The sequence below is a fragment of the Dasypus novemcinctus genome, chromosome 4 (assembly GCF_030445035.2).
Source record: "Dasypus novemcinctus isolate mDasNov1 chromosome 4, mDasNov1.1.hap2, whole genome shotgun sequence".
Taxonomy (NCBI): domain Eukaryota; kingdom Metazoa; phylum Chordata; class Mammalia; order Cingulata; family Dasypodidae; genus Dasypus; species Dasypus novemcinctus.
Genome location: NC_080676.1, coordinates 132,500,869 through 132,527,972, shown reverse-complemented (window position 1 = coordinate 132,527,972; position 27,104 = coordinate 132,500,869). Strand labels below are relative to the sequence as shown.

The 27,104-nt window shown below is 34.3% G+C and overlaps 1 protein-coding gene across 8 annotated transcripts in view; it reads right to left on the bottom strand.

The window, feature by feature from the left end:
- The window catches only part of USP25 (ubiquitin specific peptidase 25), a 164,568-nt gene that overhangs the window by 72,903 nt on the left and 64,561 nt on the right, over positions 1-27,104 (bottom strand). For all 8 annotated transcript variants that reach the window (XM_012526815.4, XM_004462644.4, XM_012526814.4 and 5 more), the window contains 4 exons: positions 24,502-24,664; positions 22,195-22,281; positions 12,776-12,913; positions 5,000-5,076 (listed from right to left, as the gene is read on the bottom strand). In XM_012526815.4, coding sequence (XP_012382269.1) covers positions 5,000-5,076; positions 12,776-12,913; positions 22,195-22,281; positions 24,502-24,664 — 465 coding nt within the window. The remainder of the gene's footprint in view (positions 1-4,999; positions 5,077-12,775; positions 12,914-22,194; positions 22,282-24,501; positions 24,665-27,104) is intronic.

The window sequence follows — 27,104 nt, the reverse complement described above, 5'->3', positions numbered from 1 at the left end:
TGAACTCATTTGTAAAAAAGACTCTTGAAGATACTATTAGTTAAGATGTGGCCAAATTAAATGAAGGTGGGCCTTTATTTATGTGACTAGAATTCTCGAAAGAAAAGGAATTCGGACTCAACTTAGGCATTAGTTCTTGCCAGAAATTTTAGCCAGTTAGCTTCCCCTGGGGATTTGAACCAAGGACTTCAACTTCACCGTTTTTAAAGTTTCCAGCTTGCTGTGCAGTCTGTCTACATAGTTTGGACTTGCCAGCCCCCATGGTTACATAAGCCTATATATATAGTTGGCTCTGTTTCTCTGAAGAATTCACCAGTTTGGGGTACTATACTGTAGCCATTTGATATTATTTATGAACCCCCCAAAAAAGATAAGGATTATGTTTGTAAACTGGTCTGTTCCTCTAGGTGTGATACCCTTTGACTGTATTAGATTCAGCTGAAAATTCTTTGATTATGTTAAGATTAGGGCTCTGATTCAACCACATCAGTAGGGCGTGACATAAGGTTGAGTCCTCGCCCCCTTGATTGGCTATAAAAATGGACACTCACTCAAAGAAACCCTAGAAGGCACAGGAAGAAAGAGTCCACAGACATGGCAGAAGAGAGAACTCTGATCTTGCAGTGCCAGAAAGAGAGATGAACCAGTTGACTGATAGCATGCAGCTAACGAGAACAGAGGAGCTGAACTGAGGAAACCCAGAAATAAACAAACCCTATGCCAGTCTATAGCTGAGATGAGAAGAAGCTGAGCCCACGGAGCCTTAAGAGGACAAAGGAAGGAGAGACCAGGTCTGCCATCTTACTTCAACATGTGGCAACTAACTTGGATGAGAAAGTACCTCTTATGGTACCTTGAGCTGGACTGTAAGCTTTTACCCCAAATAAATACCTTTTATAAAAGCCAAGAGATTTCTGGTACTTTGCACCAGCACCTCTTTGGCTGACTTAACACACATACAGCAGGGTATTGCTATAGCAAATACATAAAAATGTGAAATGGCCATTAGAATTGGGTAATGGGAAGAGGATGGAAGAAATGTTGAGGTACTTAATGCAAAAGGCCTAAATTGCCTTGAAAAGACTGTTGGCAGAAATATGGATGGTAAAGATACTACCAAGAAGGTTTCAGAAGGAAATTATGATGGTGCTATTAGAAACTGGAGGAAATCTGATCCTTGTTATAAAGTGCAGAGATATTGGCAAAATTGTATTCAAATGTGAGATGGAAGGCAGAACTTTAAGTGATAAACTTGGAAATTTAGCTGAGGAAATTTTCAGGCAAAGTGTAGAAGGTTTAGTTTCTCCTTGCTGGTTAAAGTAAAATGAGAAAGGAGATATAAAATAGGATTGAACTGTTAAGCAAAAAGGAACCAGCACTTGATGATTTGGAAAATTCTCAGCCTATCCAGATAACATACTTTAAGACTAGGACTGGATGCAGTTCTACCATGGCTTTACATGAGTTTCTAGGAGGTAAACCCCCCAGTGAACATGGCTTTGAGCAAGGGTGTAAATGTACAGCTAAGAAGATGAAGTGTATGAGTCATGGATGCAATCCATAGTCTCACAGGAAATCAGCATTGGAGATATAATTATCTAGGTAGGATCAATAAAATATCCTTTTGTTTGATGGCTTGAATCTCCCTGAATAGCACAGAAAACCAACAAGGCTTCTGAGAAATTTGTTTGAGCAAAAGCACTGCCAGCCTTGACTGAAAGGGACAGAAACAGGACAAAATGAAGGAAGAATAACTTCAAGGGCAGAACCATGGAAGCAAAAGTGTGCACAGAAGGGATTTCCTCAGGTCAAAAGAGAAGGGCTGCTGCCCCAGCATTTAAAAGGAGTAGACCTTCTGTCCCAGTACTTGGGGAGAGCATGGCCACCACCCTGGTGCTAGGAAAGGGTAGGGCCTATTCCTTGGCCTTCAGAGAAAGTGTGGCTGCCACTTTGGTGCTCAGAGAGGGTGGAGTGTATGCCCTGACAATTGTAGAGAGCATGTTTGTAGAGGATGGGGCCCAGGTCCGGGCATTAAAAAGCATGGCTACTGCCCCAGGGACTGGAAAGCGTGGGCTGCTACTCCAGCAGGCCCAGAGGACAGAGCATTGATCCACAGGTGACTCTCAAACCTCTAACTCTACTAGACTTTGCCCCCGCTGGGTTTCAGACTTGCTTGGAATGTGTGACCCATATTTCCTTTCAATTTCTCCTTTTTGGAATGGGAATATTTATTCTATGCCTGTCTCGCCAGTATATTTTGGAAGCAAGTAACTTGTCTGCTAGGTATCACAGGTCCACAGACAGAGAGGTATTTTGGCTCCGGACAGACCACAGCCTTAAAAGATTTTGATGAGACTTTGAACTGGGTGAATATATTTTCCATATGGTAAGAACATGCCTTTTTGGGTCCAGAGAGTAGACTGTTGGTGTTTGAATCATGTCCCCACAAAAGTCCTGCTAATCCTCAGGCCTGCAGGTACAAATCCTTTGTAAGCAGGACCTTAGACGATGTTATGAGTTAAAGTGTGACCAAACTGAATGAGGATGGTCCTGACACCACAGATTGGAGTCCTGATAAGGAGAGGAAACATGGACACAGTTGATCACTTAAAAGAAGGCAGAGAAGGAGCAATCACCATGTAATGGTATCCGCAAGCCAAGGAATGACACAGATTATTGGCAAGCCATTCCCAGAACACTACAGACTCTGGGAGAAAGCATGGCCTGGTAAATACCTTGATGTTGGACTTCTAGCCTCCAAAACTGTGAAACAAGAAATTCCTATGGTTGAAGCCAAACAGTTTGTGGAATTTCTCCTAGCAGCCCTGGCCAACTAAAACACTTAGTCTGGCAGGAAATTAACCATGATAGAATCCTCCAACTTTGAGATGTGAAGGTAGACAAGTTATATTTGAATCACAAATGATTTGGGCCTATTCCTAACTAAGATTTCACAAACTCTCATTATGAGGAACCTATCAGGACAGTATGAGAGGAGTGAGGTAGAAATACCCAACATACTGGCCAGAAAACAAAGTGAAAGAACAGGAAGACACTCAAATTCTTCCAATAGGGTTGGTCCTGCTTGAGGTGGAGGCTAAGAAGTAATTTAAACTGTTGAAACTTGACCCTAGCCTTCCTAAAAGAAACAAGGCAAGAAAAATGGAAGGAAGGTAGGTCACTGAACCCTAGAGACAGATACCACCCAAACAAGATATAGAAAAACATATTCAGGAACTGGAACATTCAGAAATGGAAGAAAGAACATATGTCAAGATTATAATCGTCATTGGACACTGGGATTCAGGTTTCAGAAGCATCAACAGAAAATTCAATATACCAATCTAATGGGGATAGATTTTCCAGATGAAATTAATAAAAGGCAAGAAAGTAACCTATGAGGCAAATTTCACAGGCTTACATAATTCCATTCCAAACAACTTGGAGTTCATAAGGAGAATGCAACTAAAGAGTTTTAAATGTGGTGGACAAGAATAGCATCAAAAACTTCTGAATGTACCAAGAAGAAAAAAGCTCTTAAATTCCACTTTCTATGACAGGAGATGGTTAATAAAGAATTGATTTTTAATTCCTTCAGATATTGTAAACTTAGTGCCATAAATTAATCACTTGAAAGATTTCTCTCAACTGAGTTTAAGGTCATAGAGCACTATCTCTAACCAACTGCCCCTTAATGACTCACTAAAACTAAGTCAATGAGATTTTCTCATTCTACCATACTTGCCTGAGTTTCAGCTGCAGTCCTTGGCAAAAATTGGATTGCACTAACACTAGATTCTGGGAATAGTAACATATCTGGACCCACTACTAAAGGGGTTGAAGTTTTGCTTTTGTTTTGTTTCTAAGTTTCAAAGGTAAGGGGCCAATGTTCATAATTTGTATCCTAATAATTCTCTCAACTCTAAAATTAAACCATACAAAATCCCACATCTGAAGTACTACACAAATTACATCAATGGAAGACAGTCAAGGCTTCAATAGAACCCAACTCAATTCAGGCATGGAAATGGCAGACTTATAGCTGAGACTGAACACACTAAGACAATGGGAAACAGTTTTTCTTTTTAGTTAAAATACAACCACAGGGCAAAAAATTTTTATTTCTGACCTTAACTTCTTTGAACTTTATCATAAAAGATCAGGGGATGCAATTTGGGAACTTAATTCTTCTCTGGAAATTTGGTAATGAAAGGTGGTCATATTAAGATTCGGGGACATCACTTTGTTGTTAACAATGCAACATCTTCATTTTAATTTACTCTGCAGAACACGTAATAACCTTTCTCTTGGACAATGATGCTGGGTATAATTTAAAAATAGAAAAAGAGAAGGCAGAGAATTTTCAGTCTTGGATATGCTATATTCTAGGTATTAATTTGACTACAGCATCTTGCAGACACGTCATAGTCCAATGCTGAGAAAGTCTAAACTGTCCACCAGTATTTCAAGAAGATACTCATGAGGGTGGCAGCAGGACCACACTAAAAGTGTGTTCATTTTTTCCTCTAAAGAGGCCAGTCACATTTTAAAAAGATGTAAAGTTTTAATGGGTCCAATGGGTAGAGAATAAAAAGCTAGGGCATGACAAGGAGCTTCATTTGCCTGTACTCATGTTTCCATATGAAAGCACTTCATGAGAACTAACACTCCTATTTCTTTCCACATTACTAATGGTTCCTCCTCACAGAAAATGACCATTGAATCTAAGGACACGTATTGGGTATGTGAGGATTAAACTGAAGACTCAATTTTCAGATCTTTCTGGCTAAATTCTGATCTTCATGTCAAAACTGAAAGCTATCCAGCACGTGTGGTCACAAATTACAAACAACTTGTCAATAATATAGTTAATATTTGGTTTTCCATTATTCTACTTCAGTGTTTTACTTCTTCCATTGACACTGAATACATAAGAGGAAAAATTAATGCTATGTATTGTCCTCTTAAAATGCCATCACTAAACTTCACGGTAACTTACGTCTCCTCCTCAGCTTTCATTTGGAAGGCATCTTCTAACCAATCTAATAATTTGTGTGTAAACTCACTCACGTCTTGCTGTGAAAAGAAAAAGAAATCTTATTCATATTTGTGCCTACTCATAAGAATAATAATGCTTCAATATAAAACCTATAGCAAGTCATTCAAATGTATAATTACTTGACTCCCCACAAAGGTATTACATTAAACGTTGCACATTAAATACAAGAAATTTTTATAACTTAGTCAAAGTATGAAATCAGTATTTGATAAAAACAAGCACTATGGGAGAGTCAAGGTGAAGCACAGAGACCAGGAACTGAGGTGTTGCAGCTTACAGGGAAACTCTCTCCACATCAGAGTTCCCCAGGATCGAATCCCAGTGAATCCTAGAGGAGAAAGATGAGAAGAGAGGACAAAAAGAGAAATAGATGCAGAAGATCACACAGTGCATGGACAGACAGCAAAAAAAATTTTTAGATGCAGGGTGGAGAGATGGGGGGGAATAATAAATTTTTTAAAAATGTAAAATGAATAAATAATAAATGCTTAATAAAGATTAGCAATTAATACCACATTAAAGAAAAACAGGCACTATATATTTATAATCACTGTTATTGGGTTTATTTTAAGGAAAAAAAACAGGACATCAAAATTCAAACTTACAAAAAATATTAGCTTCCAAAAGAGGGCCCTATAATGAATCTTAATAAAATAAAGGACTCTCATTTGCAAAACAATGGCAAAGGGTTATTCATTTTTTAACAAATATTACTGACTTCTCTCTTAGAAGGAAGGATAGTACTTTTTGACACTTTATTCTTTTAACTCAAATTCTCATGTAACATTTTTAGCTGTATTTATTTTTATTAGGACATTTGTTAATCTGGAAAGGTTGAGTCTAACTAATCACTGATTTCCTTAATTGTTGAGCCCTAATTCAAGTACAATTATACCATCATCCCATGACCCTCAAATTGATATTCCATTTAGAACTAGCATACATCACTTTTTACCTTCCCTTCCTTTGGTTCTTGCTCCTGTAAAACAGTATAAAAACATGGATGGGTGATAGAAGTTCTATTTCTCAGCTACTATAACTCTTCCAGAAATATGAATTGGAACATAAAAGTTTTCATATAGAACAGAGATTAAGAAATAAGTCAACACTGTGACTGCCCAAAGGCAGATGAACTAGTATAATAATTTGCCTTTATGTATCAAAATAGCCCCAAGTATAAAATTAACTCATCATCATTTATTTTTCAGCTAGAACTTGGTAGAAGAGCATCTGAGCCAACCTATTCACCTTAGAAATGTTGAACCCAAGATCTAGACAACTTATATAAAATTGATCCCAAGTCATATAGTTAAATAAGACTACACTCAGCACAAAGTCCCATAATAAATATCCACAGTACCTGTAGTGAGGTGAATAGTGGCACCTGGAAGCTAAGAATGTGACCTTATATGGAATAAGAGTCTTTGCAGATATAATTAAAGGATCTCAACATATGATTATGGTGGATTAGGATGGGCTCTAAATCTAGTAATAAAGGACAGAAAAGGAAAAGGCATACAGACACACAGGGAAGGCGACCATGTGATGATGGAGGCAGAAACTAGAGTTATGCTGCCAAAAGCCAAGGAACTCTAAGAGCCACCAGAAGCTGGAAGGACAAGAACCCTAGCCATCACATGGAGTATGACTCTGCTGACACATTGATTTCAGACTTCTGGACTCCAGATCTGTGAGAGAATAAATGTCTGCCATTTAAGCAATGCAGTTTGTGGCAATTTGTTATGGCAGTCCTAGAAAATGAATATACCACCTTAGCAACAACTTTCCATATTATCTTTAACTTTACTGGTAAGTAATGAGAAGTTTTCATAGTTAAATACACTATTACGCAGAAGTTATACCCTCTCTTCTTTAACAATCAATATAAAAATGTACACTTGTAAACTAAACATTCTCTCTACTTTCATTAAGAGAAAGAAATGATGGTTTCATCAAAGCATTTTAATTTTAAATTGAAACAAACATATGATTAATTTCGACAAAACTACATACTAAAGGATATCCAAAAGGCAACTGCATGTTTCAAAAATGATACATTTGAAAGAGGAAGTATATTAAACATAATTTAAATTCACATTTTTAAAAAATATTGATGCTATGGGGTTCACTGCCATGTCAGATGGCCCTTCTTTGGAGCTGGTGTTTCTGGGTGATGGAACTGGACTCAGATGGGATCTCTTTTCACAAGCCTTTCATGCTACTTTACTGGAATTGTAGTTGGTGTTGGGGTTTAAGATATATTTAGGGGATTTGAATCTCTGGACTGACAATATGATAGCCAGGCCCTGAGCCTCAACAGACTTCAGCTCCTACACTCTGATTTATTGGACTTACCCCACTCAGCTAACATGGAGTTGAAGAAGGTCAACCACCACACCATGGAGCCTAGAGTGCCTACAACTGAAAGCAGGAGGATTGCATCCAGTATTCATGTGGAATCTTAGCCCCCACTTGACATAGATGTGCAATGGACACAACCAATCCAATGTCCACAGAGAAAATGTGGCATTGGTGTGGGAAGGGTGGCCATGGTGGCTGCTAGGTGCGGGGAATGGGGGGAAGAGATGAGATGGGGAGGCGTTTTCGGGACTTGGAGCTGTCCTGGGTGGTGCTTCACGGACAACTACGGGACATTGTGGGTACCCCCAGGCCCACTGGATGGAACGTGGGAGAGTGTGGGCTATGATGTGGACCACTGACTATGGGGTGCAGCAATGCCCAGAGATGTACTTACTGGGTGCAATGGATGTGTCATGATGATGGGGGAGAGTGTTGCTGTGGGGGGAGTGGGGGGTGGGGGGGGTGGGGTTGAATGGGACCTCATATTTTTTTAATGTAATATTTTTTTTAAAAAATGAATTAAAAAAAAAATATATTAATGCTTACTTCACTTTGGTCTACTATGTCACTAAGAGTCTGGGGAATAGAAAAGAATCCAGCCTATGTCAACCTGAACTGATGTGCATTCCACTTTAAAAGACCCCTAGAGAAATAAACAATTTAATAAGAAAACTGATTAGTGTTTACAATGTTAGCCCAAGGCAAAGGCAGTCACATTATGATATTCAGGAATAAATAACAGCTTAGAAGTTTGTTGTCTCCTTGTCTACTCTTAATTTAAACTGAAAAATTTCACCCATGTATGTATGTCTGGTTCCTAATGAACTTTGTGCTGCCTATTCTTTAAAGATGGAAAGATACTCAAAGATCAAAAAATCACCAGATATTTGTGAAAAGTCTCCAACATGAAAGAGAGAAATCAATAAATAAACAACACACACGATAATCCTCCAAGAAAAGATAAGTCAGGAAACATAAGTGATTGATTTTCATTTAATTGTATTCTCAGAACCACTAAAGAGATACTACAGATACTAAAAAGAACATAAAGCTATGGGAAATAAATAAATAAAAAGAGACTTAGAACAAGAAGGAATACTAAAAATAATAATGTGATTGCTGAAATAAAATATTCAATGGAAGGGTTGGAAAATAAAATGAAAGCAATCTTGCAGAACACACACACAAAATGTTTTTAATACAGAAAATGAGAGAAAAGGATCAGGGAAACAGGATAAAAATAGGAAGCATAATAGAGAAACTAGAGAGAAGAAAATTTTAGAAGAAATATTCTCTGAACCACTGAAGAAATAATAAAATAAAATAGAAGAAATCAGTTTATGAGTAACTACAAATGGGCTTAATTCACCTACCAAAAAAAAAAAAAAAAATTCAACACTGACTTATAACTAAACCCCAACTCTATGCTGTATACAAAAGATAAATCTAAAATACTGTGATTCAAAAAGGCTAAAAAAAAGAGGGAGTAGGGAGAGGGAAAAGGTGGAAATATACCAGAAAACTAGATATAATAAAATAGCAGGGATTATGATTGTTCTATCAGACAAATTAGGATACTTAATGCTAAAAGTGTAATTCACAGTGAAGATTAAACAATTATGAATATCCATGCACCAAACACAGACACCAACTATATCCAAAAACTACAGGAGGATGTAAAAAGAAATAGATAGATACAACCAGTAAAAATAAGAAACATTAATAAACCAGTCTCATAAAAGGAAAGTGGACAAGAAAATAAGTAGATATATTAATCAGGATGAAGATAGTAAAGTAGGTCCCATAAATCTATATGGAACACTATACTTTAATAACAGACATGGCAGCTTCTCAAGAACACAGTTACATTCATAAAAACTGACCATATATTAAGGCCGTCCACATCAGAAAAGTCCATTACTTAGAAATATCCTAACTGACATTCTCTAATCACAATGCAATACAATTGGAAATTTAAAGAAAATAAATATTTAAAAAGCCCTTCCACCTAGAAATACATACATGATGTGGATGAGACCTAGTAAGGGAGGAGAAAAGGTTCAAAGGGACATTACTGGGACATATGAAAAAAATTGAATATGACTGTAAACTTTATATCAATGATAAATTTCTTGAACTTGTTAACACTTAAGGATGTTACCTAAATAAATAAATATCCTTGTTTTTAGAATAGTACATGTCAGTATCAAATGTTTCAGGAACTTGATGTATACAATCTACACTCAAGTGTTTAGGAAAGAGACCAACAAATGAAGAGATAGATACATAGATACATAAATAGAATGAAACAGGAAGAGTGGCAAAATGTTAAAACTGGTGAATCTGGATATCAGATATCTGGAGGTAGGGATATTTTGGAGTTCTGTGTATGGAGTTTATATTATTTTTATTATTTTTTAAAACTTTATTCCCCCCTTGTCTGCTCTCTGTGTCCATTCGCTGTGTGTTCTTCTGTGTCCATTCATAATTTACATAAAGAAAATTATAAAATACCTTAAAAACCCAAAAGTCATAGAGAAATGGAAAGACATCTCAATATCATCAAGATGTTAGTTTTCCTAAGTTAACCTATAAATTTAATGCAATTCCAAAATAGATTTCTACAAGATTCATTTGGAATTAGACAAGTCAACAAAAAAGTTTATACAGATAAGTAAGCAAGCATGTAGAGCTAGGAAAATATAAAAGTAAAACCTATAAACAGAAATCATCCCAACAAGATATTAAATTGTATTACCAAGCCAATATAGTTAAAAAAAAAAAAAAAGAATAGTATGCTACTGGCACACAAATTGATAAAGAGACCAATGGAATAGATCAAAAAATCCAGAAATTATCTAACTACAAATCTAGTTTAGAATTAAGCTTGCATCTTAAATAACCAGGACAAAATTAATTAAAAGATTGTAGGGCAAGTGGATAACCACTTGGAAAAATGATAAAATTAGATCTAATTGTCATGTAATCCACAGAATAAACTTCTAATGAATTAGATAACTAAATATAAAATATGAAACCATATACTTAGAAGATGGTGAATTCCTCTGTAGTCTGGAATAGGGTTTCCTACTATGACTCAAATTCCAAATGCAATAAAAGAAAAAACTCATTAGTATGACCACAAAATGAGAGAAGGAGTGAGAGAATGGAGAAAGAGGTGCAAGCAGAAAGGCAGACAGACTGGAAAAGATAGTACTCTTCCTCACAGTATAAGGTCAACTAATAAATCTGGAGGAAATGATTGGCTGGGAAACAAAAAATCACCGGCTTGCAACTATAGCCAAGATTGGTTAAGCCATTATCAGTGGATACTAAACCTAGAGGGGAAAGATTAATGAGGATGACGATGTTTAAGGCCTTAAACTGTCTCTTCCAAAAGATTGCTTATTAGTTCCAAAGGGAAAATAATAATTATACAGTACAGAAACCAGAAAACACCTTGACCAGAAGATCTAAATTAAAACGGCCAACAGGAGCAGAAAGACATCATAAGCCTTTGAATGTAATAATATGAGAAGGATGTATCATTACTCATGCAGTATTTGAGAATGAGTAATCTGAGTTTAATCACGAGGAAACATCAGTGAATTCAAAGTTGGGGATTATTTTTCAGAAAGGTCGTATAATAAAAGACAAAGGCTCCAGATTTAAAAAGACTTTTTAAAAGATTTGACAACTAGATACAATGCCTGACTCTGGACAAGTTTCTGTATACAAGAGGGAAAAATGCTACCAAGGGCAAAATGGGAAATGACAAAACTAGAATATGGACTGTATACTAGATAAATGAATTTTATCAATGCTAAATTTCTGAATATTATCAATGCTAAATTATACAATATTTTTGTAAGAAAATGTCTTTGTTCTTAGAAATATATACTGAGGTATTAATGGGCCATGATATATGTAACCTACACTTAAATGGTTCTGAAAAAATAAATTATATACAGAGAAATACAAAAAGCACATATATTTAGATAGATAAAACAAATGAAACAAAATGTTTAATAAATGGTAAACCTAGGAGTAGGACATACAATGGTTTTCTTTATTATTCTTTCAACTTTCCTATAAAGTAATACTCATTTCAAAAAAACAAAATCTTTAGAGCATTTGTACATGTTCTTTGTAAATACTGCATGAGTCTCAATTACATAAGTGCAGCTATAGTGCAGCACAAACTTAGACTTGTTAGATTCAGTAAGACCCTAACAGCTGCTAAGTGTTTCTTAAAAGAAATTCAGAAAGGCCTTGGGGGTAAAATATTTTAGGTCAATTATTGTTTGGTGAGTCCCAGAATTTTCTCTAAGGTTCTGTGTTCTTTGCTTAGCAAACCAGGAACTTGTTTGTATGTATATGTGTATGTGTGCTCTTCCTTCCAAATACAAAAATAACAACATGTTTTTAGTGGTATGGGATCATTTCTAGGAACAGTTTTTCTTTTAACTTGTTTTACACATTATTATTACAGAGTACATGAAAATGCTACAAAGACACTACAACTTAGAATTCATTTAGCTTCGTCATGTAAGATAAATTAAACAACAAAAAAAGCTTCAGAGGACAGTGGCAGAATCAGACATCTTTCAAGGCCCTCCTCCAGAAACCCTTTCCACACATATACAAAACAGAGATACATTCAAGTACTATAAAAATTACACTTGCAAGTGGCTTTTTGAACCTCTTCTGAAACAATATTTTAGCTTCTGCCCATTACTTCTTCACGTCATCTTTTCCAACACTGTTGCTATTATTCTCTGCCACTTCCTTCCTTCCTCTTCTCTGCTTTCCTTAATTTCTCAGACCTCTCAAACTGACTAGTGTATAGACATTTTCTATTTTTTATAAAAAAGTCCTAATATTCTTTTTTAGAAATGGATAAAAACCTACTGCAATATTACTAAGAATGGAAAATAAAAGAAGCAATAACAAAAATGTCTTTCAGAAACTTTTTCTGAGTTATTAAGGAGAAATATTCCCTGCCAGTAAGAAATGTATATTAAAAGCATATATTTTATTTACTATATTGACATTGGGATATCATATGTTTGCGAAAAAATTTAATTACATAGTTGTAAACATTTTTAATTTTATCATTTGTTTTCACTTAACTTCAATCACAATATAACTAAACACTTTCAACATTATCATTCCTTTTTTAATTTAAAAGTATGTGTTCTAATTTAAAAGTAAGTCTTTTAAATGGCTCCATGTGATTTTTAATAAAGCTGAATAACCAAATCTTAAATTAACATGTATCCATGGAAAAGCTGCTTAAAGAGGGATCAAATTAAATGAAATAAAAATGTTAACAAGAAAGTACAACAATGCTACCTGCTGTGAGTCATTTGATTTGAAAGCATCCTTAAGAATTTCAACGGCTCTTGATGGATCAACATATTTTCTTTTGGTACCAACAAGGAGTGCAAATAGATACCTAAGCTCACGCATAAAAGGCAAATTCCGATGCTCCTATTAAAAACAAACAAAAAAAGCCTTAAGCGAAGATTAACAAAATGTTCACTGGTAAACAGATATTTTTAAATTAACCAAAATTTAAAATAACTGATGATAATTAGGGAGGTGCCCAGCACTATTCTATTTAATTAAAGTACAGGATCTGATTTAGAGCCATCTAAGAGACTCAAGGACAGTAGAGGACTTAACAAAAGCAGCAAAGAGTTTAATAAGTACTAGGCTCACAATTCAACACAAAGGCCACAAATTCATAGCAAACCATTAAGAACTTCTGTTCATGTCTTTACCCAGCTAGGAATATCCTCCTTATTCAAGTTTATTATAATCCTTCCTATTCAGAAAGGTACAGCTGCTGTTGTTGAAAGCAACAATAATAGCCAACATTCAATGTGCTTACTATGTGCCAGGAACTGTTATAAAGTGCTATTCCTCAAAAATTCCATTTAAGCTAAAATTCCTCCTTCTCCATGAATCCAGACCCTTTCAAGTCAATGATGTCTTTAAACTCCACACCTACTGACGTAGCGCACCTTTCATTCAGCAATGAATCACCAACTGCCTCTGCCTTGTGATGATTCTTAAGACTAATATATCATCCTCCTACTTTTCCTTTGAAAGCTTATTTAACTTTTGTTTCTCAGTAAGGCTGTAAGCTTCTCAGGGACAAGAACTTCTTTATCTCTTCCACAAGTTCTTGCTACACAAAGCAGGCAATCAATTCTCATGGGCTGATTATAATAAACCCTCCAGAATAAACAAAACCACGCATGTTTTCACAAACAATTTCTCTTAAAACATGTATTTCACAGGAATTACATTAAAAATGTAATATTTAGTTCTTACAATAAAAATTTTAACAGATAAAGTATATATATTATGCAAATATGAGGAAAAAATTCCAAGTTTACACAGTTGACATCTGAACATTTTAAAATTATAAGGGTGTGTATATATGTGTATATGCATGTACAGTTGCTGCCCACAAAAATATAATGAATACAGTAATAGTTGTTGCTCAGAACAATATAATCAAATAAGAGTCCTAAGAAATACATGGAATAGAATAAAACTGGTTCCAAATACATGGCATTTGATCTAATAACTACATACCATTACAGTAATAACAAAATACACTGACATAAAAATGCTGTTATAAAAACCATAGATTTTATTTAAATATAATAAATTCCATCACCAATGTGGACATCTAAAATGCAAAATAAATTTAAATGAGATAGAACCCACATTTTTTCTCTGGTACTTCCTCTTCTCCAATTGCCTGATATAAATATGTTTTAAAAATAAGTACATGGAATTTCAATGCACAAAATAATTTACAAAAATACTGTTAAGTTCCTGAGATGAATTTCGTTTATCACTGCACTTAAATAATGCACTTTTTAAGGCATTCGATGCACCAAGAAAAACAAATGAAAGTAATGACTTCTGAAAATCCAGTAAATTTCTGCTGAGAAGCATAGAAACACAGTGAAATACTTTAATATATGAAACATTTTTATTCTCAGCAAATTCCTGTGGGGAGGAAATTTTTTTGAATTTCAAAAAGCAAATGTAAATGATGTTAAAAGCAGCTACTGCATTAGACTAAATTATGAAAATATATGACACATAAAAACTGTTGGAACACTACCGTCTTTTTTAAAAATACCTTTGTCAAGGTATAACTGACATACAATAAATGGTACATCTGAAGTATAAAATTTTTTAAACTTCACAAATGTATGCATTCATGAAGGCATCACCCCAATCAAGATAATGTACATTATCCATCATCCCTCAAAAGTGTCTTTACCCTTCATTCCCTCCCCTCACCATCCCCAGGCAACCACAGTCATTTTATATTTTCTAGAAACTGATATATATTGAATTGTACATAATGTACTCCTTTTAGTCTGGTTTCTTGCAATCAGCATATGGTTGCATAATAATCATTCATTCTCTTTCACTGCTAAGCAGTATTCCTTATTCCACAACTGGTTTATCCATTAAATATGCTCTAGTTGCTGTGGAAAATGGTATGTATATCTTTTTGTGGACACAGGTTTTCACTTCCCTAGGGTAACAACCTGGAGGGGAATGGCTAGGCCATGTGGTTTATGCTTTTTACAATCAGTTTTCCAAAGTCATTACACTATTTAATATTCCCACCATTGGATAACTGTGTTTTTTACAAATTGAAGATCTGTGGCAACCCTTCATTGAGCAAGCCTATCAGCACTGTTTTTCCAACAACACGTGCTTACTTTGTGTCTTTATGTCACATTTTAATTAAATACATTGCTTTTTTAAAGACAAAATGCTATTGCACACTTAAGAGACTACTATATAGTATAAACATTAACTTTTACATGCACTAGGAAACCAAAACACTTGTGCAACTCGCTTTATTGTGGTGGTCAGAACCAAACACACAATATCTCTGAGGTATGCCTGTGTTTATCATGCACATATCTTCTTTGATGAAGTGCCTGTTCGAATCTTTTTTCCAAAACAGAAATGGGTTTTTGTATTCTTCTTATTTAATTTTATGAAATCTGTGTGTATTCTAAATTATTCTGTCTGACACATGTTCTGTAAACATTCTTCTTTCTGTTTGTGGTTTTCCTTTTCATTTGTATGTTTTTAAAGGCTAAAGTTTTTAATTTTGTAAACTTAATTTGTCAATTTATTCTTTTATGATTTCTGCTCTTTTTTTCTATTTTTGAAATCTTTACTCAACCTAAGAACAGAAGAATTTTCTCTTAAGTTTTTTCAAGAACTTTTATAATTTCAGTTCTTCCTTTTATGTGTACAGCCCATTATGAATCAAGTTTTCTTATAAGTATCACATAAGGGTTGAGGTTTATTTTTCTGCATATGGCACCATTAGCTGAAAAGACTGTCCCTTCCCTATTGAACTGTCTCAGCAACTTTGATGAAATCAATTCACCTTATAATGTGAAGGTATATTTCTGGACTCTATCCTATTCCACTGATCTATAAATAAAACTATCTTTTCACCAGAAACAAAGTATCTTAATCATTGTAGCCTTATAATGAATTCTCCCAGATTTTTATTCTTTTCAAAACTGTTCGGGCTATTCTACATCCTTTAAATTTCCATGTAAATTTTAAAGTCAGTTTGTCAATTTCTATTTAAAAACCTGTTAGGATTATGACTGAGATTGTACAAAATCGATAGATTAATTTGGTGACAACTGACATCTTAACAGTACTAAATGTACTGATCCAAGTCTAGTTCATCCCTAAGTATTCTACATTTTATGCTGCTGTATATGAGTAATTTTTTAATTTAACTTCCAGCTGTATGCTGCTAATATTTAGAAAGAACTGATTATTGTGTTTTAATGATTCATGCAATCGTGATAACTCACTTCTTGGTTCCAGTAGATTTCCTGGTAGAGGTCTTAGAATTTTCTACACAGACAACCAAGTCACCTATAAATTAAGGATTTTATTTCTTCTTTTCTAAACTGCATTCTTATTTCTTTTTTTGCCTTAAGGTAATTGGCTAGTAACTCCAGTCTAATGTATAACAGAAGTGGTGAAGGCTGATAGCCTTTCTTGTTCTTGGTCTTTGGGGAAAAGTATTCAATCCTTCACCATTAAGTAGTATGTTAGTTGTAGATTTTTGATAAATGCCCATTATCAGAATAAGGAAGTCCCTTTCTATTCCTACTTTCTGAGAGATTTTACCATTAATAGACAATGACTTTTTTTTTTTTTTTTTTGAGGTACCGGGGCCAGGTCTTGAACCTGGGAACTCATACGGGGAAAGCTGGTGCTCAACCACTGAGCCTCATCAGCTTCCCTGAGATGGTTTTACTGTTTGTTTTGCTTGTTGTTTTTTCAGGAGGCACCTGGAACCAAACCTGGGACCTCTCATGAGGGAGGCAGAAGCTCATCCACTCCCAGATGTTGACTTTTGCCATGTCTTTTACCTTCATCTATTGAGATGGTCATATGTTTATTCTTTTTAATCTGCTAATATGGTGAATTGTGCTGAATTTTCAATGCTAAGCTAGTCTTTCAATCCTCAATAAACCCCACTTGTCCATAATGTATTATCCTTTATACATATATATGTATTCCTAGAATCAAACTGTCAAAATTTTGCTCCAAAGTTTTGATTCTATATCCGTGAGGAGTATCCGTCTTAGGCTTTCTTTTCTTAGATTATCTTTTCCACTTTTGGTGTCAGGGAAATGCTGGGCTAATAAAAATAATTGGGAAGTTTTCTCTCTTCAATTTTCTAGAAAAACATATAGCAAACCAATATTATTTCTTCTCTAAATGCTTGGTATAATTCATCAGTAGAGCTATCTGGGTTGTTGAATTTTCTGATATGAAAGTTTTCAACTAAAATTTGAAAATTTTAATATAATATAGGGCTGTTCGGGGTATCTATTTCTTAATCAGTGAACTCAGATAGTGTATAGCTTTCAAGATATTAGTCCACTGTTAATAGCATTCCCTTATTCTCTATTGTCTCATTCTCTATTGTCCTATTTTCCTATTTTATTGTCTATAGGATATTAGTGATGTCTCCCTCTCATTCTTTATATTGGTAGTTCACATCTTTTCTCTTTTTATCTGGAGCAGTCTAGTTAGAATATTATCAATATCACTGATCTTTTTAAGGGAGTAGTTTATTACTTTTCTGGTTTCTATTTCATTAATTTCTACTCTAATTTTTTTCTTCTGCTTTGAGATTAATGTGCTTTTTCTCTATTTTTTAATTTCTTATTGTGACAAAGCTCAAGTCACTGCTTTGAAACTTTTCTTCTTTTCTAATAAAGTTTTTGGTTCATATTTTATTTCCCACTAAGCTCTCCTTTAATGGATCCTACCAATTTCTATGTCATGTTTTAATTTTTATTCAGTTCAGAATAGTCTGTAATTTCCCTTTTGATACATTCTCTTCCCCATGGGTTATTTTGTTCCCAAGTATTGGGAGATTGTCCAGGTATCTTTCTGTTGTTTGTTGTTAACTTAATTGCTCTGTAGTCATATACTTTGTATGATTTGAATTCCTTAAAATTTATTTAGGCTTGTTTTATAACCTAGATTATGGCCTACCTCAGTACATACTCCATGAGCACTTGCAAACAATGTGTATTATACCAATATGGGCTGTAGTGTTTTATAAATGGCAATTAGGTCCAATTGGTATACAGCATTGTTCAAATCTTCTATATCCTTATTGATTTTCTGTTTACATGTTTTATTGATTGAGGAGTGCTAAAATTCCTACCATTGTGAATTTGCATTTTCTTTCTTCTATTTCCATCAGTTTTTTGCATCATGTGTTTTGAAACTGTTATTGGGACATAAAATTTTAGGACTATAATGTTCCTTTGATGAACTGACCTATCGCTGTGAAACTACCTTCATTATTCCTGGCAAAATTCTTTGTTCTTAAATCTACTGAGAGTAAAATAGATTCCACAGCTTTCTTTTTTCATTAGCATTAAAGTATATTTTTTTACATTAAAAAGTTTTAAGCTATTTGTGTCTTTATACTTAAAGTAGATTTCTTCTAGGCAGCATACAGTGAGTCCTAGTTTGTAATTTTATTTTTTACCCAGTATGATAATCTCTACCTTTTGAAAGAACTGCAATTATTTATATTTACTATGTGACTAAATCTACCATATACTATTGTGAAGCTCTTATACTTCACATGCTATAATTTTTTTAAACAACATATAAATTTCTTCAGATTTTTGTTGTTCTTGTTCCAGGATTATAGTATGATATTCAACTAACCACATACCCTTCGCATATGCTTTTCACTTCTGAATTGTGGAAATTGGGAAAAATATTGATGTTTGGAAATTTCACTCTAAATCAAGACTTCACAAATAATAGAACCTAACGATTAATAAGACTTTAGTTTTTGTGTGGCAAATTATTCCTTTGAATATTATGAACTTATGCATCTTTGTTTCCTCAAAATTTAATTTGCATGTTTGCCACCAGTTTGTTATTTTTTTTAGCCAAGAGAATTGTCAAGAGGAATGATTATGGTGAGAAACTATATTTAAAATTCTAGTAATCTCACAATTAATATACTGAAATGGTAAACAGTTCAAATATATATATATAAAATTAGTTACAAATTCTAGAAGCAATAATCGAGTCTACTTAAAATAAACTGATTTTTTTCTATTATTCATTATGTATGCAATATTTGTGGCAACCATTAATTTCAAATTAAAAAACAAACAAAAATACCATGCTTAGCAGCACATGCAAATGACAATACTGGATTTGATCAAAGCGATCCCCAGTATATTCTGTATCTTAACATGTTAGTATTCAAGCTCAATGTAGCAATAAACATTACATAAGTCAGACTTAAATTTAGCATTCAATTTATTAGTAGATAATAAGTGAGAAAAGTCACACCAACACCTTCTTAAAAACTTTTCTATCACCTCAAGTGAATGTAGCGCCATTCACTGGCTGATAATTACCTATAAAACGTACATTATTTACTTAAAAGATATCAAGTTATAGTGTGTAGTGCTGTCAACATGTCAAATTAAAAAACAACCTAATACGAGAACCAATCACACATAAAAAAAATGCTTAGTATTCCTCTATATGTCATTTTCAGAATGTAAATGAGAGATTATTTTAACACCATAATTTAAAAGGACCTTGGAGATGTTGGTTTTTCCAATGCAAGAAAGCTGCTGCTTTAGAAAAGTACTAAAGATGGGAATTACACAATTCTCTACTACCCAGACAAATATTTTCATGACTCCAAAAGCAGCCCCAAATATGAGTATCATGATTATTTTAAAAAATAAGATTACTAAACTAATTTGGTCTTAGTCAACCCTTTGAAACTAAAATTAAAACCCGGGGCCATTAAAGTAAAGATCAAGACATATAAATACATACGTGGAAGTAATAATTCTAAATAATGACATGTAAATTATAAATAATTTTAACTGAGACACTGGGAGGGAGAACTGTTGATATTAACTAATTACAATAAGGGGGGGAAGTTCCCTCTGCAACCGTAAAGACTGAAGGGGTTTTGTTTAATTACAGGAAGGGGTGTGAGGAAGAGGGAAATAGTTGTCAGGTGATCTTAGTTCCCTCTTGAAAATGTGTTACTAATCATATTGACACTTTATAGCCAAAGATTTCCTGAAAAGTCAGTTATAAAACAAGTTACATTCTCACTGGTTTGCACTATAAATATTTCATATGTTTGAAGAGAGAGGGGTTTTAAAAATTAATACTAGAAGAAAAATATAATTTGATAATTTACCACTACATTTGACAATACATCACACAAAGTTTAACTCTTTACTGAAATTTAAAATTTAACTTGTCATTGTGACCAGTCTCTTCAGGGCTACAGATTCTTTTTTATTTTTTCTCTATTTTTTTAAAATGTTACATTAAAAATATATGAGGTCCCCAAATATTCCCACACCCCCTCATCCCACTCCTTCCACATCAACAACCTCTTCCATCATCGTGGCACATTCAATGTATTTGGTGAATACATTTTGGAGTGATGCTGTACCACATGGATAATGGTTTACATTGTAGTTTACACTCTCCCCCATTCCACCCAGTGGGCCATGGCAGGACAGACAATGTCCAGCATCTGTCCCTGCAGTACCATCTGGGACAACTCCAGGTCCTGAAAAGGCTCCCACATCATATCTCTTCTTCCCTCTCCCTACCCTCAGCAGCTCCCACGGCCACTTTCTCTACATCAATGCTACAATTTCTTCCATTACTAATCACAATAGTTCCATAGTAGAATATCAGTAAGTCCACTCTAATCCATGTTCTATTCCTCCATCCTGTGGACCCTGGAATGGTTACGTCCATTCCACCTCTATATCGAGAGGGGTCTGAGATTCCACATGGATGATGGATGCAATTCTCCTGCTTGCAACTGTAGGCACTCTTGGCTCCCTGGTGCGGTGGTTGACCTTCTTCACTTCCTGTTAGCTGGTTGGGGTAAGTCCAATAAACCAGAGGGTAGGAGTTGCAAGTCTACTGAGGCTCAGAGCCTGGCTGTCACATGGACAGTCCAGAGATTCAGGTCTCCTGAGTATACACCAACCCCAGTGCCAACCACAGGTCCAGTAAAAGTGACAGAAGAGGCATGTGTAGAAAGGTCATATCTGAGTCCAACTGCATCATACTTAGGAACACAAACTCCAAAGTAGGGCCAACTGACATGGCAGTGAACTCCAGAGCCATCTGCCATGACCAAAGAACCTGTGGGTCTCTGTAGCCCTCAGGAGAACCAGTACCTGGGGTTGTATCTACTTTGGCTGTTTCTGGGACCCTGCTGAGGTGTGCGTAAGCATGACCCCTCTGATGACCTCCCAACTCTTTTTTGGAGACTCAGAGCCATATGAACTCATTTGTCTTTTCAATCTCCCCCTTTTATTCAAGGTCAAAAAGCAGTTTTTAACACCTGATATTACATGTAGGCTGAGATATTCTGCTGGTCTGAGTTGACCCTTAGGGCTACAGATTCTTTACATTAAAATAACCAAAGCCCTGCACTCAAGCATATCATCTCTATAATTAATTTTTCTCCATTAAATATAACTTTCTGCAAGCAAATCAGCTCTAATTTTCAAATGCTAGTATAAATAAAATAATAGCTAGCAAGCTAACTCTAGTACTTGCCATAGGCTAGGCATATGCTAGCGTAAATACTTTACTTTTTTTTTTTTACCTCTTAGTCCTCAGAGCAACTCTAAAGAAATAATTACTCTTATTACCTACAATGTACAAGTGAGGAAACTGCGGTACAGAAAAATCAGGTAATCTGCTCTAAGTCCAGAGTAGGAATCCACAAATCTGGCTTTGGTGCTGTGTTCTCTGTCATACTATACTGCTTAACATTATTAACTTATAATACAGAAGTTCTGTATTTATATACAAAGATACCCAGTGCAAAACTTACTTTTTAAAGAGCAATTTATCTCAGGAATGACTGTGACTTGTAACCTAGAGTTTATTGATATTTATTAGGGCAAAAACAAAAAAATTACTGAAATACACACCAGAAATGGTCTATTATTCTAACACACAGTAAATCCATAATTATATTGATATAGGAAGTTACTGCAGTTGATGAGATGAATTAGTATTCAAATTTTGACATTAAATTTCAGATTTAATGAGGCAAAGGCCCAAAAGCAACAAATAAGATAACATAAAGGGTATATATATTCTGCTTAAAAATCTTGTAGGTTTACCTTTTGGTTTCGGGGTAAATCTTGAGCATTTAATGGAGGCTTGTAATTCAGGACTAATCTTCTAAATTCCAAAAGATTGAATAATGACTGAAAAAGAACACCAACAATTTAAGAAAGCCTATGGTAAAGTTCTTTTAACAATTTTAAATGCATGACTTTTATTTTTGACACCTTATACTACTTCTACATAGAACTGTTGCAACTAACACTAGGAGGCCTAATCTTTCCCTTATATTTTGATGTGCTATTCTCAAACATTAGTAATATTTATCCTATCACAAACCACAAAATTATACATGGATAACATTAAAAAATCATACCATATTATTTAAATCTTTCTCTGGTCTTTATATTAATATTGCCTTAACAAGGAGTATCCTCAAAATACAAAGGTGTGGCAGTTTGAGATTATTTTTGTGAATTCCCCCCAAACAGATAAAGTTATGTTTGTAAACTGGTCTGTTCCTCTGGGTGAGATAACACCCCATAACCACTTGACCACTTTTATATTCCATAGCAGCATGCCCTTAGTGCACCCCTTTCTACACATTCCTCCCCCACTAACACCCCGCAACCAGTGATCCTCCCCTGCCAGAGTTGTGACTCTTATGCAATCCAAAACCTCCCTAAAAACAATGCCAAAAAAAAAAAGTAAAATAAATGTGAAAGGTAAAACCATAAAGTTGACAGTAGAAACTGTAGGAAAATATTTTGGTTTTCGTATGACCTGAAAAGATTGTTTAATTAAACAATATGAACATGACATAATTCATTTATTCATTTGCTTGACAAATATTTATGGTGTACCCACCTCACACCAGACACTAGGAATACAGATGGCATGGAATAAAATATATCAGAAGTTCATAGTTTAGGAAATTATACCAAAATACTGGTCCCAGTACATAAAAGCATAAGTATAACAAAGCTATATCTTTTGTAGCCTACCCTAGCTATTCACTTTCAAGTCAGAGGTCTGTATCCCCAGTGAACTCCTATAATTGGTAAATATACAATTCCCATGGTTTCACACTAGTCCTGCCAACTAAGTAAAACGTCACCTCTGAGAACTTTTTGTAATTGAAACTTTTTAGTATATTTCTGTCACAGTTTGAGCATGTTCCAACTCATTTTGAAAAAAGCTATCACAATTAAAAACTTCTAACACTAACACAAATATTTTGCCCACTTTTCTTTCATAAGTGAAAATTTCCATCCAAGATGAATAACTGTTAGATAATTATCTCCAATTACATACATGGACTTAAGCAATAATGACAGAAAATGAAAAAAGAAAGATTTTACTTATTAGAGATGAAGATGAAAAGATACTTAAGTAGGTTAAAAGGCTTTAAAATTACAGTAAAACAAAAATTCAAGTGATCTCTAGATAACTTTTGCTCATCCAAATTTTTCCAAAATCTGAAGCATCATGTTTTTGCAGCTCCCCAAAGGTCAACATCTTAAGTCATTATAACACAAATTTTTCAAGGCTAGAGATTATAACTCGAAGATGATCAAATTGCTCCAAAATAAAAAAGTAAATGATCCCAAACACCCTATCCTTGACTATGTTATGAATGTGCCAAAGCCATGTTAACCCGTTAAGCATCACCTAACCGAAGATAAAATTTTAAAACTAGTAAAATTACTTTAAACTGAGGAAAAAGACAATGATTTTTTTTTGTCCATTCCATCCCCATAAAAAACACCAAAAATGTGAAATGTAAAGCAAAACCTAGTCAGTCTTCAAACATGACTTGGGGTAGAAATATAGGGATAACAGTTTAAAGTTTGTACTGAGATGTTAAGAAAAGTTTGTCTATACAATCTCAAGTAAAATATTTCTTTACTTAAAAACTGCATTTAAATGATTATAATTCTACAAATATCAATCTACGGTTATTCTGAATAATTAGGAGGGACAAAATAATCTGATCCGACTTATAAAAAGTCAATTCTGTTTTTTTCTATCTTGATTATAATGCTTCTCTAAATTTGCAGGAAAGTACATACAAAAAAAGTTTTCTTTCTTTCTTTCTACCCTGACAATAATTCCTGAGGGGTTAGGAGGGTTAACTGAAAATAAGTGAAAGGCATAATAATGCTCTACTGTTAAAACTCCATATTGCAAAGTAAGCAGCAGAGGGGGAGAAGGGTTGCAATTTTCAAAGTTCATACGACAAAAAGACATTAAAAACTTGCATACTCTCATGTTTAAAAGTACACAACTTAAATAAATACAATCTCAATCCACCTTCCAATACTATCATTCTCAACAAATAAGATCCAAATAAAGATCCTTACCTGAATAACAGCACTAAACCAGCAAGTATTGCCAACATTCTTTAGCCCAACAGGTGCTTTATCCTGCCTTTTTCTATCATAAGGGTTTCGAGAATCCCTCCAAACTTCTGTAGGTGCCCTCTTCAAACATGCTTTATTTTCTGCTATACTGGCTTCAAGAACTCTTAAGCAATGGAGAAAAAAATGAAAAAATATGGAATTAATTTAATTCTGCACTGTATACAATAACATACCAAAAATTCTAATGTATTTGGGGAAGTAATAGTTAAGGCTAACTTTACTCAAGTAGAGATTAGTTTAAGAAGAAATTTCAAATGGAAAAATAATTTTATAGAATAGAGTATGTTAACTTATGTTTCAGCAAATTAGAGGTACTGTTCCAGAAACAAATTTGCATCTAAGATAAATTTTCTAAGAAATCACTGTACTTAAGCGTTTATTTACAACATAAAACAATAAGCTGGTTTGTATAACAATTATTTTCAATCAAGAAAAAATTAAAATTAAAGAAACTGCACTTCTACCCCCTAACTATTAATTTCCTCTCCCATGAAAAGATTAAATACAGTAAATTCTAGGGTTCCTTTCATTACAGAGACCTATGACTTGATAGCTAATTAAAAGAAGGGAATGTTTATATGTTTACTTCTTTATCCAAAAGTTTGCCTAGGGAAAATCTTCATGAAAATAAATATTCACCTATCAGAGTAAGAAAAGATTATTAAACTCTCCAAAATGAACTGCCTTACAGAATATTTTAAGTATATCTAAATATGGCAAAAGTAATGCTACTTTAATGATGAAATTTTTCTTACTTCTAAGCTTGTACCTAATCATCACTGGATGAACCCTAATCTCTACATGAACTAACCAAATATTCTGCCTTCTCAAAGATGTCCTATCACCTACTATTCTAAATAACCATAAATAATATTCAAATTGTCTTTATCCACTTTGTGTTAATTACAAAAACTTCAGTGGTAGAATAAATCATTAGTGACACTATGACTAGTAACAATGAGTTTTTTCAACTTACTGGCTTATTGAGTAAGTATCATTCATGCCATACCATCTTCATCCTAAAGATTTTGCCCTATCATGTTAATGCAAAATAATATAGCTATATTTCTTAATGTATGGGAAAATTCAATTATTCTTTTATCTCCAACAGTAGTAATTACAATATGGCATTAGATATAATGTCGATGAATTAAAAAATACCATTACTTAAAATAACCTATTCATTTATAAAAGTCTTGGGGGATCAAAGAAGCCACACAATTTTTAAAAATGTGGATTACAATGAGTTGTTAAAATGTAAAGATCAAAATAAACTCATATATTTAAAAAGAAATAGTTTACACCTTCTCTGTCACTTCTAAGAGTAACCCAACATTGGCAGCAGTACTCTCTAAAATCAATTCACAAGAAAACTCCAGCACTGATTTTTTCCTTTTAAAACTGTTTACACCACCACCCCAGACGTGGGACATGACTCCCAAGGATGAACTTCCCTGACACCAAGGGATTATTATCAAGCATTAATCAGTGATGCATTTGACCTTGACCAAAAGGGGGAAAATAAAATAAAATACATAATATAAAAATAAAATAAAAGATCCCTGTATGATGTTATGCATGTTTGCTTTGTAAGTTCACAACTTTTACTATACACTTAATTGTTATGTATGTTCACATATAAATGACATAAAAATAATAATAATAGGGAGGGTTGGGGGAAAATACTTTGGTTAGTAGTAATATTTTGACAGTGCTCTTTAACCATTCATTAAAAAGGTTTAACAACAATGTAAGTTATTGGTGGTAGGGTGAGTTTTGAGAGTCCTGTATGATGTTATACATGCTTGGTTTGTAAGTTCACAACTATTACTATACACTTGTTTATGTATGTTTCAATAAATTAATTAAAAAATAAAATAAAATAGAATGTTATGATTACAAGATTTCACAGTGAGTTGAGAGGTCATTTCAGAGGTCACGCTTACGCAGGTCTCAGGTTTCTCAAACTGCCACAGTAAACAAAGCCTCAAACAGAAGTGCTCGCTAGGGCTCTATGGATGACCGGAGGTTATAGGCAAGCCACAGCCACATGAAATCAATACCCTGTTGGCAAATCCTATCTGGGAACAGATGAAAATTCATTTCCCCAATATAATGTAGTTATACTCATTTTCAATTCCTCTAATCATGGTTGCTCTACTGCTTTTATTTGAACCTATAATTTTCAATTCACCTGTTAAGTATATTTCTCAGTGAGTTAATCTTCAGATTATACATATGCCAGTTGAGGCCTGAAACCCTGCAGGGTTGCAGCCAACTCCTTCCATCTAGTTCTTCGGGCTTGCCCTGGACAACTAACAAAATGATGATGATGGTCCAGTCTCATCCCCAAAACAAGGGGTATCTTCAAATGCAAGCAAAACAATTCCTTTCCTCTGCCCCACAATATCTACACACCTTCTCAGCCTGAAGCAGTTAGAGTAGTCATTGTCCCAAATCCCTCAATACAAGAATAAGGGTCTCCACTGGGATAAATTATTGGGGCATGGACAAAAGCAGGTTTATTCTTCTTGTACTTATTA